Source organism: Podarcis filfolensis, assembly GCF_964270895.1.
Source record: "Podarcis filfolensis genome assembly, chromosome: 11".
In the NCBI taxonomy this organism is placed as follows: domain Eukaryota; kingdom Metazoa; phylum Chordata; class Lepidosauria; order Squamata; family Lacertidae; genus Podarcis; species Podarcis filfolensis.
In genome coordinates, this window is record NC_139613.1 from 1,041,112 (window position 1) to 1,054,775 (window position 13,664).

The 13,664-nt window shown below is 42.4% G+C and overlaps 1 protein-coding gene across 1 annotated transcript in view; it reads left to right on the forward strand.

Annotated features, from left to right (window-relative positions):
• Positions 1–13,664, forward strand: part of VCP (valosin containing protein) — a 29,310-nt gene that overhangs the window by 5,005 nt on the left and 10,641 nt on the right. Inside the window, exons 2-8 of the mRNA XM_083575607.1 lie at positions 838–949; positions 1,361–1,533; positions 2,851–2,993; positions 3,810–3,940; positions 4,933–5,064; positions 6,315–6,417; positions 13,294–13,427. Of these exons, the coding sequence (XP_083431733.1) occupies positions 838–949; positions 1,361–1,533; positions 2,851–2,993; positions 3,810–3,940; positions 4,933–5,064; positions 6,315–6,417; positions 13,294–13,427 (928 nt within the window). The remainder of the gene's footprint in view (positions 1–837; positions 950–1,360; positions 1,534–2,850; positions 2,994–3,809; positions 3,941–4,932; positions 5,065–6,314; positions 6,418–13,293; positions 13,428–13,664) is intronic.

Consider the following 13,664-nt stretch of genomic DNA (forward strand, 5'->3'; position numbering starts at 1 on the left):
CTGCTCTTCGTCTTCTTAGAACCTTTGCTGTGTGATCCTTCAGGGCTCTAGCTTATCAAGTCTTTGATCTTGCTCTGTATCTGGCCAGGGAGGTTGCCTGCAGGTGATGGTAAAGGGGGACTCGTGGCAGTTTATGACCCACCAAGGCTTAATCGATGGGGTCCAACTTCCCCAACTGTCAACCTTGAAATGTTCGTGGGACCCTTTCTGTGCATGTACTTTTGGGTTGTTAGGGAGCTTGATGCAGCAGTGTTAATGCTGCGGCAGCTGCACTTCCAGGGCACAAGTCAGGTGCTGGTTTTAGCTCACAGAACCTTAAATGGTTTGAGCAATTAATCTGTGTTGAATTTTGACCTCCATGTGGGAAATGAAATGTTGAGGGCTTGCAGAAGGACTCTGCCTATTGTACACCCTTTAATTCCTCCCCTCTCTTCTGATTCAGACTAAGCTTGGGCATCTTCTGGGAAGTCTACACAAACATTTTGACAGAATAAGTGTCAAGATTTGCCTAGGGACTATCACTTAATGGGGGGGCCTCTTCGTATGTGGGTTGTTTGCCACATTGCTTGCTTTCTTTTTCACAATGGTAAGTGGTTTCTGAATGTTTCTGATCTATAACTGCTCAGTAGAAAACAGAGTAGAGGGCATTGTGGGAGAACACCTTGCCCTTTCATTTTTGTTCGTTTTGAATTTTGTTGCATAGAATGTTGTACTTGCCTTTCAGCTAAGGTTTGCCTAAGAGAAAATGTAACAAAGAAGCATAGAATGCAAATGGTTGGACAAGGGTGTGGCTCCATCTCCTATGCTTCTAACAACTCTTGTCTTCTCTTATTACAGTTCCAAAGCTGATGACTTGTCAACTGCAATTCTCAAGCAGAAGAACAGGCCCAATCGGCTAATTGTTGATGAAGCAATCAACGAGGACAACAGTGTTGTGTCACTGTCACAGGTGTGTTCAACGTATCAATAGAGAGCGAAATCACTGATATGTGCAATTTGTTGGTGACTCTTTGACTGACACAGAATGGAGGAAGCCGTCTCTGAACAGGCTATTTGTATTGCCTATTCTGACACAGTGGCTCAGTGGGTTTTCAGGAAGAGGCTTTACATCATATCTAACACCCCCCCACAGTTACAACCAGGTACCTGTGGGTTTTCACAACAGGACACTCTTTCTCCTAAATTTGCCTTTATTCTGCCTTGTATCCCTTCTGCTGATTAATATTTTGTTCTTAACTGGATGCTTTTATCAAACTAGTACATTACCAGTTGTAGTCAATTTCAGATCAGCAGAATTAATATACCGATTTGTTTTTAAAATTCAGTTGGGGACCTGCTTTCTCACACTTACTGTTTTCAGGCCAAAATGGATGAATTGCAGCTGTTTAGGGGAGATACAGTCCTGCTGAAAGGGAAGAAGAGGAGAGAGGCAGTGTGCATCGTCCTGTCTGATGACACCTGCTCTGATGAGAAAATCCGCATGAACAGGGTTGTTCGCAACAATCTGAGGGTGCGCCTTGGAGACGTGATCAGGTGAGGTCTGCATGTCCTGTTAAACACACAGAGTTAATTTGGTCAGTAAGCCTGTGGCTAATATGTGGAAAGAGTTCTTCCAAGCATGCTGCCTTGTGTTGGTTATTGTTGCCTGTTGGTAAAGGGAATTGTCAACATTAGTGGCATTGGTGTGGACTTGTTTATGAAGGTATTGATGGGTTAAATTAAAAACTTAATCAAGGGGAGCTTGATTAATAGCTTAATCTGACACAGTTGTTACCTAGAATAAACAGAGTTGAACAGGAAAACTGCCGAGAAGCTAACTTCTGTCTTCCCTGCTAAGAGGAAGGGAGCATGTGGTCGGGCTAGGGAATCACATGAAATGGCATGCTTTGAATAGTCTGTGACCTATGGAGACACTTACTCCATTTGGGAGTAAATAATGTCCCCTTTAAATCGACATTGCAAAACAAATTGCCTCACCCCAAAACAAATTGTCTGCTGAAGCTACCCCATATTCTTACCTCATTAAACCGGTGTACCTATGTAAAAGTGGAGTCTCTGGAATTCTTTTTATCATGAGTTCTGGGGTTCTTATTATAATGTTCTTCACTTGGAAAAAATTATATCAATATTGACTTAGTTCTATAAATTATGCTGAATTTGAGAGAGCTGTAGAGTTTGAAGCATTTTGTTCCAGTCCTTTTGCAGAGGGTGGGGGAGAGAAGGAAATTGGAAGAAAAAGTCCGAAGAGCTGGAGGGTGGGGTGGGGTGGGGCAGAAAAACCAATTGACTAGGAAGCTGCCTTATTCCGAGACAGACCGCTGGACCATGTAACTCTTTATTAAGTGAGCTGGTGAGCATTTCTACAGGGTTTTGGGTGGGGGCCTCTCCCAGCCCTACCTGGAGATACTCAGTCTTTACTTTCTACATGCAGAGCAGACGGTGTACCCCTGAGCTAGGGCCCTTCCCAGATGGAAGGGGAAATGACAGGGACGGTCTGTAGCTGAGTGACTGGGCATCTGCTTTGCGTGCAGAAGGTCCCAGGTTCAGTCACCAGCATCTCCAGGTCGGGCTGAGAAAGATTCCTTGCCTGAAACTCTAGAGATCTGCTGCTAGTCAATGTAGACAATACCAAGCTAGATGTCCCCTTGTCCTGACTGGATGAGAGAGATTCCTATGTTCCTAAGTCCACCATCAAAAAGTTGGAAATGAATAGGAAGTCTGAAGGAAGTGAAAAGGTAGCTGACTGCCCTGTCCTTTTCATCGAGACTGGGAAGTTGTTTCTTGTAGATGTTTCTAGTTCGCAAATTGGGGGCCACTTGAGGGTCACAAAGGCACCTTCTTTCTTTTCAGCATCCAGCCTTGTCCAGATGTGAAGTATGGCAAGCGCATCCATGTGCTGCCCATTGATGACACAGTGGAAGGGATCACAGGGAACCTGTTTGAGGTGTACCTCAAGCCATACTTCCTGGAAGCATACAGACCCATCAGAAAAGGTAAGGGCACTAAACCAGTAGAGAAGCTGCTGTGGAGAATACTTTAGACAAGCTTTCTTCAACCTGCTGTCATCCAGATGCATGTTTATTATTTTATTAATTGTATTTTTATGCCTCCCTTCAACTGAATTTTTCAGTTGGTAAAGCGTGGTCAGGGATGATGAGAGCTGGAGTCTAAAACACCTGAACAGTTTTAGTCCAAGACTATAAACTTTTATTTGGGTTGCTTGTGAGCTGGTGTCTTTGACTAAAATTTCCCAGTTCTGTTTTGCCCCAAATGAAAGTCTGTGGCTTTCTGCCATGTGCAGTGAGCAGTGGTGTTGCAGAAACTGCCTCTAGACCATTATTTGCTGTTTGAAACAGCTGTCAGTGTCTAAGCCGTAAGTCTAGAGGGTCTTTTGATTGTGAAGCATTGAGAAGTAGCCAAGAGCAGAGGGGCCTTGTTTTGAGCTTTTCTGGTGTGTAGCCAACTTTACAATTCTGTAGGCCCTATTCAGTCAAGTGAGGCGAGACCGTGCAGTTCTGCCCCCCTCCCCCCTGGTAGTAGTGGTCAGGCTGGCTTGCCGTTTCTCCTAGTAGCAACACCTGCCATTCCTATTCCCTTTGGGGAAGTTCCCAGAGCTACTAGTGCCACTGTGACTTTGTCCTAAACTGTGAGTCTATAGTAAAGGAAGCATCTCCTCTGGAAACCTCTAGCTGCTCCCTCAGTTCTGAGCTTTCTTAAGTAGAGGGATGGGGAACCGTTACAACTCTTGAGAGTACTTGTTCTGGAGGTGGGTGGTGTCTTGACCCTCATTAATATGCTGATAATTTCAGGGGACATCTTCCTTGTGCGCGGAGGGATGCGTGCAGTCGAGTTCAAAGTGGTGGAGACAGACCCCAGCCCATACTGCATAGTAGCTCCAGACACCGTGATTCACTGTGAGGGAGAGCCTATCAAACGAGAGGTGAGTTGAGCAGGCCTCTTCCACAGCTCTCATTCTGTGACTTAGAGTGGGAAACAAAGTTGAGGATTAAAAGCACTGTCTGCTATTTGGTTCTTGGGGGAAAGTCCTCCTCTGGGAAGGAAGGCAGAGCTGTTGCATACCAAAGCAGCCATGTGCTATGTTCCTGTCACAGGAATTTCCCATTCCCAGCTAAAGTGGTTATTGTAGCTTTGGCACATGTTCCTATGATGGATGAACTGGACAAGGCTGTAGACTGAGATCACTTCCTTGGGTGCTATACCACCCAAATGGGTATCTGGAATAGTGACCGGCTGGTTTTTAACATATTGTCTGTTAGGAGGAAAAGGAAATGTTTGATAACATAGGATAAGGGCCATGTTGGAAATTATTATTATTATTAGTATTATTACTACTACTATTATTATTATTATTAGTATACCACCATTGATCTGAAGATCCCATGGCAGTTAACAACAGGAAAGTACAAAATCAGAATAAAAAATACATAATAAAACAAATATAAATACACCCTCCCCTTGCACAAACCCATTTAAAAAGCCATAAAATGTTAATCAGCCGAACGCCTGTTGAAGAGAGAGGTTTTCGCCTGGTGCCTAAAGATATGTAATGAAGGCACTAGGCAAATCTCCCTGGGGAGAGCATTCCACAAATGGAGAGCCACCACAGAAAAGGCCCGTTCTCATGCTGCCACCCTCCGGACCTCTCGTGGAGGAGGCACGTGAAGAAGGGCCTCCAGTGATGATTGCATATGTAGAGAAGCAGTCCTTGAGGTATTGTGGTCCTGAGCCACAACTGAGCACTCATCCAACTCGACTGGATCTTGGTCCTTAAGGCCTTTTATGAGCTAGCTCATAAAAATATAGTATGCTTGGGACTTGGCATTTCTGAATTTATCTGATATGGTTGTCATATACTGCTTTGACCATGAGGTCCTCAGTGCATTTATTCTCTGTCCCTTGAAAACATGCCAGGATGAAGAGGAGTCCCTGAATGAAGTGGGCTATGATGACATTGGAGGCTGTCGAAAGCAGTTGGCTCAGATCAAGGAAATGGTTGAGCTGCCTCTCCGGCACCCTGCTCTCTTTAAGGCTATTGGTGTGAAGGTGAGTATCTGACCCCACTCACGATGGGTTGGACTCTGTGTGGGTAGCAAACATGTCCTGCAGGTGCTGCTTCTGCTCAGGTGTGCATGTACTAATGAATGTTAGAGCCCTGCTTCAAGAGTGCTCTGATATCATGCGCTGGTGTATTTCTATATTTCATAAAATCTGTATATAGCTTGATTGTTGAAAATCTCAAAAGGACTTTACGAATAGAATAAAATAACAAAAATATTAGTAAAAGCAGCTATTTAAAGCTTTCAAATCGTCATTAAAATCAGCAATAACCTAAAGACAGATTAAAATGCATGTAAATATTCTGCATATGTTGGTAGGCTTGTCCAAACAAAAATGTTTTTAGCAAGCACCAGAAGAACACAATGAAGGTGAAAATTGAGGCAGCATCTTCATTGCCACCTGCCCACCCAGGCAAATACGAGTGCCACCTTCTATCACTGTATATGACTGGGAGATCAGGGCCACAGATAGTAAACTGGGTGTATGCACATCCCACACTGTCAGAAGGAAGATTATAAATCCACTCCAACTCTTCTCCCCCTGCCGCTCACTCAGGGGGCAAGAGGGAACCCCAGCAAACCAAACTTCCCCTCAACCAGGCTCTCACCCTGGGAGAGGGATGCAGGACTCTTCCATAATGTTTGGCCTACAAGTCTGTATCATGGGGATGGGGGCGTTCACCTGTCTCTGTGGCTCCTGAAATGGTGGTGAATCCCTTTGGCATCATCTCCTGCCTGCATTCACCCAGCCAGCAATCAAGCAGTGCCCCATGCTACAGTCAGCACAGACACACTTACCTGCAGGCAGATAACCATGCAGGTCAAACAGGGTGCTGCAGTGAAAGCCCACACACTTGCTGACTGGGAGAGCAGACCGGGCACGGACCAGGATGGTGCAGACCAGCCCGCCCTTGCTTAGTCCTCTGTGGTGCACATAGGTGCCGAGTGTGCGGGGCTGTGGGTGCTCCAGCCCCCACAACATTCCCCATGACAGGACTGGCCACAAATGTTTGTGCCGGGAGGCATGCGGTCTGACATCAGCCCGCTTGCTGATGTGCACATGTGATGTCACGTGCACACTCCAGCGGGTGTGCCGATGTCGGACTCACGTGTATGGCGGTGTATGGTACTGGTTGATCCCAGACTGCACAGGTGCTTTCTGGATAGCACTACAGGTCTTTACCAAAATTTGGATTTAACCCTCAAATGCTAAGCAACATCCCTGCCTTTCTCTAGCCTCCCCGTGGAATCCTGCTGTATGGTCCACCGGGTACTGGGAAGACCTTGATTGCCCGAGCAGTGGCTAATGAGACTGGAGCTTTCTTCTTCCTCATCAACGGTGAGTGCCTGGGAGCAGCTTCATGGTTTTTGTTTTATTTATCCAAGTTTATATAGTGTTTGATAAAGCCTCAAACTGGTTTACAAAAAACCCCATTAAAATTACCAATAAAAGACATTTAAAATGGGTATTTAATTAAAATCAACAGTAAGCTAAAACAGATTAAAGCAGATGTAGCTTCTGCATGCCTGGATAGGTTTTCCTTTGTGTTTTAAGCCAGATTTGGAAAAGTGTAGTGAAGGCACCCACATTATTATTATTAAAATTTTTATATTGTCCTTATACCCACAGATCTGAGGGTGGTTCACAACATAAAATCACAATATAAAAAAAACATAATACATCATAAAAATGAAAAGAAAGACAATGCAATAATCCCCCTGGTCTATAAGCAGGGAGTTGCAAAGGCCGGATGCTGCCACGCTAAAAAGTTCTGTTTACTTGCAACTGTGGAATGAGTCTGATGTGGCATTGATGACAGTGACAGTTCCACAGAGTGAAGCGGTTGAGTGGGCTCTTCTAGGGTAAGGTAATCCTGCAAGTAAACTGGTCCCAAAACTGTTTGGGCTCTATGCCTTGGACTTGTTCTTGTAGCAAATTGGTAACCAGTGCCGATCTCTGAGCAGAGATATTATATGCTAACAGGGTCTCACTCCTATGATGCAGCTGTGCTGCAGCTTCTGGATCAGGTGCAAGGGAAGCCCCGCATAAAGTGCATTGAAGTCACCATGTCTGAGCGGCTGTGGTTATGTTCACCTTCACGTTGACTCCTTCAGCTGTATGGCTAGCTTGATATTGAGCAAAAGGAAATGAGGTGGAGAGCAAGTGAGCCTTTCAAGTAGAGCCTGTTTTTAAAATGTCTCTCCTTGTGGACAAGACCTTTCACAAGAGTTAAATTCTCGGTATGGAGGATTCCTTGCTACAATTGCATCTCAGTTTCAGTATTTGTATCTTCTTTCTCTGTAGGATGAGATTGCATCATATTGTGTATTGCTGCCAGGGGACTTTGGGCAGTTTTTGATTTACTTGTGCTTCCTAGCCAGCTTGCAGTGATGTGCAGCTCCCTTTCCTCCTGGATCATCATGGTGGTTGCCCATGAGCAGGGGAGCAGAGCCCCACCCTGCTGTGCTCTCCTTCTATAGAGCTGTTTCCCTCTACCTTTTGATATTAGTACCAAAGGGAGTTCTGTAAAATCCTGGATGAAGGCCAGATTGAGCACATGCTTCTCAGTCTAGGAACTGACACAGACTCTTCAGTTGTTAGGTGACCTCAAAATAACCTAAATAAATAGCAAATGTTATCAATGCAACTGACAATGTAGGGCAACAGCTCAAAATTACAATGTAGACAGTAAATAAAATATAACAATATATCAAAATGCACCACTTTAACAGAGAACGTAGTACTAAACTCTTGGAAACAGCTGCCCATTTTCAGTTATAAGATCTCAACTCAGCCTTGCTTCAGGGGAGGATCCTTATTCTTCCCTTGGGTGCTGGGTGTTTATGAAAGGCTTTGCCAAACTCAGTTGTCAATAGAGAACCTGTCTCCTTGGAAACCTCACTTGCCCCTTGAGGAGCCTAAAGGAAGTACTTTGATCTATGCAGTGCAATTTCAGGTGAATAGAAAGTGGTGAGTCTACAGTGGTACCTCGAGTTACAGACGCTTCCGGTTACAGACTCCGTTAACCCAGAAATAGAATAGAAAATAGAACCCAGAATAGAAAATAGAACCCAGAATCGAAAATAGCTGCATCAGTCTGCAGAGGTTCATTGGCTGAGTTCACACACAACATTCAGCCAATCCATGACTTGGCATGTGTGTGCAGGCTCCCAGAGAGGAGATGGCAGCCACTTTGTCCCTCTGGTCTGCTGCTGCATTTTTGTGAGTTGAACCATGGCTTGGCTTATCGTGTTGTCTTGTTTCAGACAAACCACAAGCAGTAAAAAAAGAATAGACCTTGGTTACTGCTTGTGGCATGTCTGGAGTGAGACAAACTGTGAGCTTAGGTTTACAGAACATGCCAGTCCAATCCATGGCTTAGCTCACAGCAGGGTGGCACCAGCAGCATGACTGGGAGAGGAGCTAAGCAGCCATGATCTTCCCTCCAGGAACCTACATTCTTGCACATTCACACTAAGCCATAGTTGCATGTTAATGGAGTCATTGAAAGGCAGAGAGGAGAAATGGAAAGCCAGGATACGGAGCAGCTGGAGTAGTTCCCAGACTGGCAGTTTGGGGCTGCCACTGTTGATCGGCTCAGGTGTTGGGTTGGAAAGGAGTTTGAGTGCCATGTGGACAGTGTTACGGACAAACTCTTCAGCTGGGCTGACGAGCCAAATAATATCACACCACAGATGGGAAAAGAAAAGGTTTATTCAGACTGCAGTCAGAAGATACAGGGGAAGTCCAGTTCCAAATCACGTACAAAGGTTACACAGCAGGGATCACACAGATTTATATATTTCAAATGTGTTGGTTCCAACTTGGTCACCTGGCTAAGGGGATGGTGGCATGTTTGGGGATTTCTCTAGCTTGTTCTGCTGATTATTAACTTGGTCAGTACCACGGTTAGAAACTGATGTATGAAAGCTAGGAGCTAAAGGGCGCCTTAAACCAAGGTTATGGGCGCAACAACAGAATGTTGTCTTTTTTCTCAATGACTAAGAATTGTAATTTGATTGATATTTGGAGGCTTAGACACCCGCTGGAAAAACAATTCACGTACTATTCAGAACCAAATCAGTCAATGTCAAGAATCGATCAAATTTGGGTTTCAAATGAACTGACTCCAAGAATTCAAAAAATTGAAATTCAACCTAAAGTAATCTCAGACCATAACCCAATAGAATTGGAATTAAAAGGATTTGAGGAAAGATCTTTTAGATGGAGAATTAACGACTATTTACTGGACGACGAAAAGATTATGGATAAGGCACGAAAGAAACTAACCGAATATTTTATAGACAATCTTAATAAAGGCACAAAGATTAGTATTGTTTGGGATGCAAGCAAAGCAGTGATGAGAGGTTTCTTTATTCAGCAGAACTCACTGAAGAACAAATTTAGGGAAAAAGGGAAAAAAGAAATCTTGAATCAGATTATGGAAAAGGAGAAAAAATTAATTAAAAAACCAAACAGCTTAAAGATCAAACAAGAAATTAAGATCTTACAGACGCAATTTTCAATTATTATAAATAAAGAAATAGAATGGAACATCAAAAGACTACGACAGAGAAACTTTGAATTTGCGAATAAATCAGGCAAACTGCTTGCATGGCAAACTAAAAAGAGAAAAGAACAGAATACAATCAACAAAATTACTGTGAATGGAGAAGAGAAAGTCTCCCCAAAAGAAATTAGGAAAGGATTCTTGGACTTTTACAGTCAATTATATAAGGATAAAGAAAGAAATAATGTGAAGAAAATTGAAAGATTTTTAAGAAATAAAAAGGTGCAGAAGATCCCGACAGAACAAAAAGACAAGCTGAACACCCCAATTGAAGTTGACGAGATTAAAGAAGTCGTAAAGGAATTGAAGAGAGGAAAGGCCCCGGGACCAGACGGATTTACATCAGGATACTATAAGGAAATGAGCGAAGTTTTGATGACCCCATTGAAAGAAGTAATAAATAATATTTTAAAAACAAGAGAGATTCCAGATACATGGAAAGAAGCATTTATAACATTAATTCCCAAACAAGATTCAGATCTAACACAAGTTAAAAACTATAGGCCTATTTCTCTATTGAATACAGATTATAAAATATTTGCGGGTATCTTAGCAAAGAGAATTAAAAAGATATTAATGAGTATCATCCACAAAGACCAAGCAGGGTTCCTGCCAGGCAGACAATTGAAAGACAATGTTAGAAATATAATTAACATTTTGGAATATCTGCATGCCAGGAACGAGAAGCAAGCGATACTAATGTTTGTGGATGCTGAAAAGGCCTTCGATAACATAATATGGGAATTTATGTTGAAAAATCTTGAATATATGGGGGTAGGAGAAGAGTTCTTTAATGGTATCAAGGCAATATACACAGAGCAGCGAGCTAAATTGATAGTTAATAACGTGGTTTCCGAAGATATAAAAATATCTAAAGGAACAAGACAGGGATGTCCGCTCTCACCATTGTTATTTATAACGGTTCTGGAGGTCTTTTTAAATGCAATAAGACAAAATAGTCGAATAAAAGGGGTAACAGTAGGTCAGAACGAATATAAAGTGAAAGCTTTTGCCGACGATCTGGTTATAACGATGGAGGAACCTTTAGAAAGTGTTAGAGAGGTACTGGAGGAGATTGAACAATTTGGGATGGTGGCCGGGTTCAGATTGAATAAGAAAAAAACCAAAATAATGGCTAAAAATATGGAGCAGGATAAAACAGAAACATTGCAACAACAAACGGAGATTGAAGTAGTGAAGAAAGTAAAATACTTGGGAATATGGTTAACAACTAAAAATATTGACCTGTACCAGAATAATTATGTTCAAATATGGAAAGGTATAAAAAAAGACCTGGAGGTGTGGAATAGAATGAAGCTGTCCTTTTGGGGCAGGATTTCTATAATTAAGATGAACGTGCTCCCAAGGTTGCTATTTTTGTTTCAGACAATCCCCATAATTAAGGGGAGCGGAACCTTCAAAGATTGGCAAAAAGTGATATCAAGGTACATCTGGCAGGGCAAGAAGCCAAGAATAAAATATAAACTACTCACAGATGCGAAAGAGAGAGGAGGCTTCGCCCTGCCAGATTTGAAACTATATTATGAAGCAGCATGTATTTGCTGGCTAAAGGATTGGATTAAGCTTGAAAATAAGGAATTATTAGATCTTGAAGGTTTCGACAACAGGTTCGGGTGGCACGCCTATTTATGGTGTGATAAAAAAAGGGTTCACAAAGGATTTGGAAACCACATCTTCAGAAATTCGTTAATAGAAGTATGGGACAGGTACAAAAGTCTTTTAGAACCAAGGGTCCCACATTGGTTATCTCCGTTGGAGGTCATGTGTGTAAAGAAAGTGAACATGAGAGGTAATTGGGCTACATACGGAGAATTGGTAACGAAGGAAGGAGGAAAATGGCAACTAAAACCATATGAACAAGTAAAGAACTATGTATATGATTGGTTACACTACTTCCAAGTAAATGAAATGTTTAAGAAAGATGTAAAGGAAAAGGGGTATATAGAAAAAGACTCTAGGTTTCAATTGGATATAATTAATAGTGAAAATAAGACTTTGTCAAAAATGTACAAGATATTGTTGGAATGGTGTACGAAGGACGAAGAAGTTAAATCAGTAATGATACACTGGGCTAGAGATTTTGGACACAATATTCAATTTGATGATTGGGAGAAACTATGGAAAGAAAATTTAAAATTCACTGCATGCATGGGATTGAAGGAAAATGTGATGAAAATGTTCTACAGATGGTATATCACACCGGTCAAGCTAGCCAAAATGTATAAAACGGATAATAAGTGTTGGAAATGCAAAGAAAGGGAGGGAACATTTTATCACATGTGGTGGGAATGCAAGAAGGTTAAGAACTTCTGGGAAGGGATATATAATGAACTAAAAAAAATGTTAAAGTATACTTTTGTCAAGAAACCAGAAGCCTTTCTTTTAGGTATCACAGGAAAAGAGATAAGAAGGAAAGACTTTAAGTTATTCCAGTATGCGGTTGTGGCAGCAAGAATTTTACTAGCCCAGATGTGGAAACAGGAAGAAACACCGACAATTCAAGAGTGGAGATCGAAATTAACAGATTATGTGGAGTTAGATAAACTGACTGGAAAAATAAGATATCTTAAAAATCAAAAGTTCATCGAACATTGGGGAAAGTTTGTAGATTATCTGAAAAACTTATGTGATTCACAAACAACGCTAGTGGGGTTTCAAGAAGCACTGTAAAGGCTAAGATGTACTGTTTGGAAAATAGATATTGGTAAAGGTGAAAGTTAAAAGGCAATGCAAAAAAGGAAATGCGTTATAGTTAAGAGTATATATGGATGATTACCAGAAAAATCGAAGGAAGTCTAAAAAGTATAATCTGTGAAAATTTGGTTAGAAATATATGCTCTTTGTTGTAAACTAATAAAAAGTATATTGAAAAAAAAAACAACAGAATGTCTATGCGCCCCTTTTTTTAACAAGAATACAAAGCTGAAAATGAATGAATTGCAGCTAAGATACTATGTTCATTTTTCACATGGTCTAGCCCTTCCCCTGCCCACCCCCTTAATATTCTTAAGAGGGTCTTCTCCAGTCTTCAGAGAGTAGCTGGCAGTGGGGAGGCAGAAAAAGGTCCTCCTTTCCTTCCTTCTGCAGTTTTAATCTGAAATCGTAGGCCCAGTATTGCACCCACAGCTAGAAACTGCTCGCACTAATGAAATTCCCTGTTACAAAATGCACCTAGAACAATGGGAGTGTCGAACGTTGGTCAGAGAAAAGGACATGGTCACGAGATAGGGGAGTTTGGTGCCAGCAGCCTTCTGAAAGCTTTTGCTGACCACTGCAATGTATTGCTTACGGGAGATTAGTCAGGAGGGTGAAAAAGTAACAGACAAATCAAAAGTTTTGGCTCATCCCCATTCAAGCTGGGTTAAAAGGTTACTGGGAAGGCCAAAACCAATATAGCTTGCTTGCTTCTAGCTAATTTCTGAAGCCAAAGCTAAAGTCCGCTGTATGTAGAAACATGGGGTCTCTTGCCTGATATATGAGATGAAGCTGGGGTCTCTTTGGTTTTCCTCTTCTCAGGTTCCTACCAGCAGTGCTGCTTTAAATAGGACGGTGACTTGGGTTTGTCACTTGCGACTGCTGTCACCTTCTTCCTCTTTAAGTAACATACTGCCATTTTCCCACAGGGCCTGAGATTATGAGCAAGTTGGCGGGTGAGTCGGAGAGCAACCTGCGGAAGGCCTTTGAGGAAGCAGAGAAGAATGCTCCGGCAATCATCTTCATTGATGAGCTGGATGCCATTGCTCCAAAAAGAGAGAAGGTGAGTCTTCTGCTGATCTGTTGATGGAGCTCAGTTCTGTGGCTACAGCACTTTGAGAAGGGATGCTTGAGCAAGTGGTGAGTGATAGGCTGGGGCTCAGGTGGCGCTTTGCTGTCCCAAGGCATGCTGAAGGCCCTCAGTCTGGACTTAAGCTCTCCGAGCGTTCTGTCTCCTGCAATCAGGTATTGTAAGGAAGTTTAGTGTTCTTATGAGTTGCATGGCAGAGGAGCTACACTT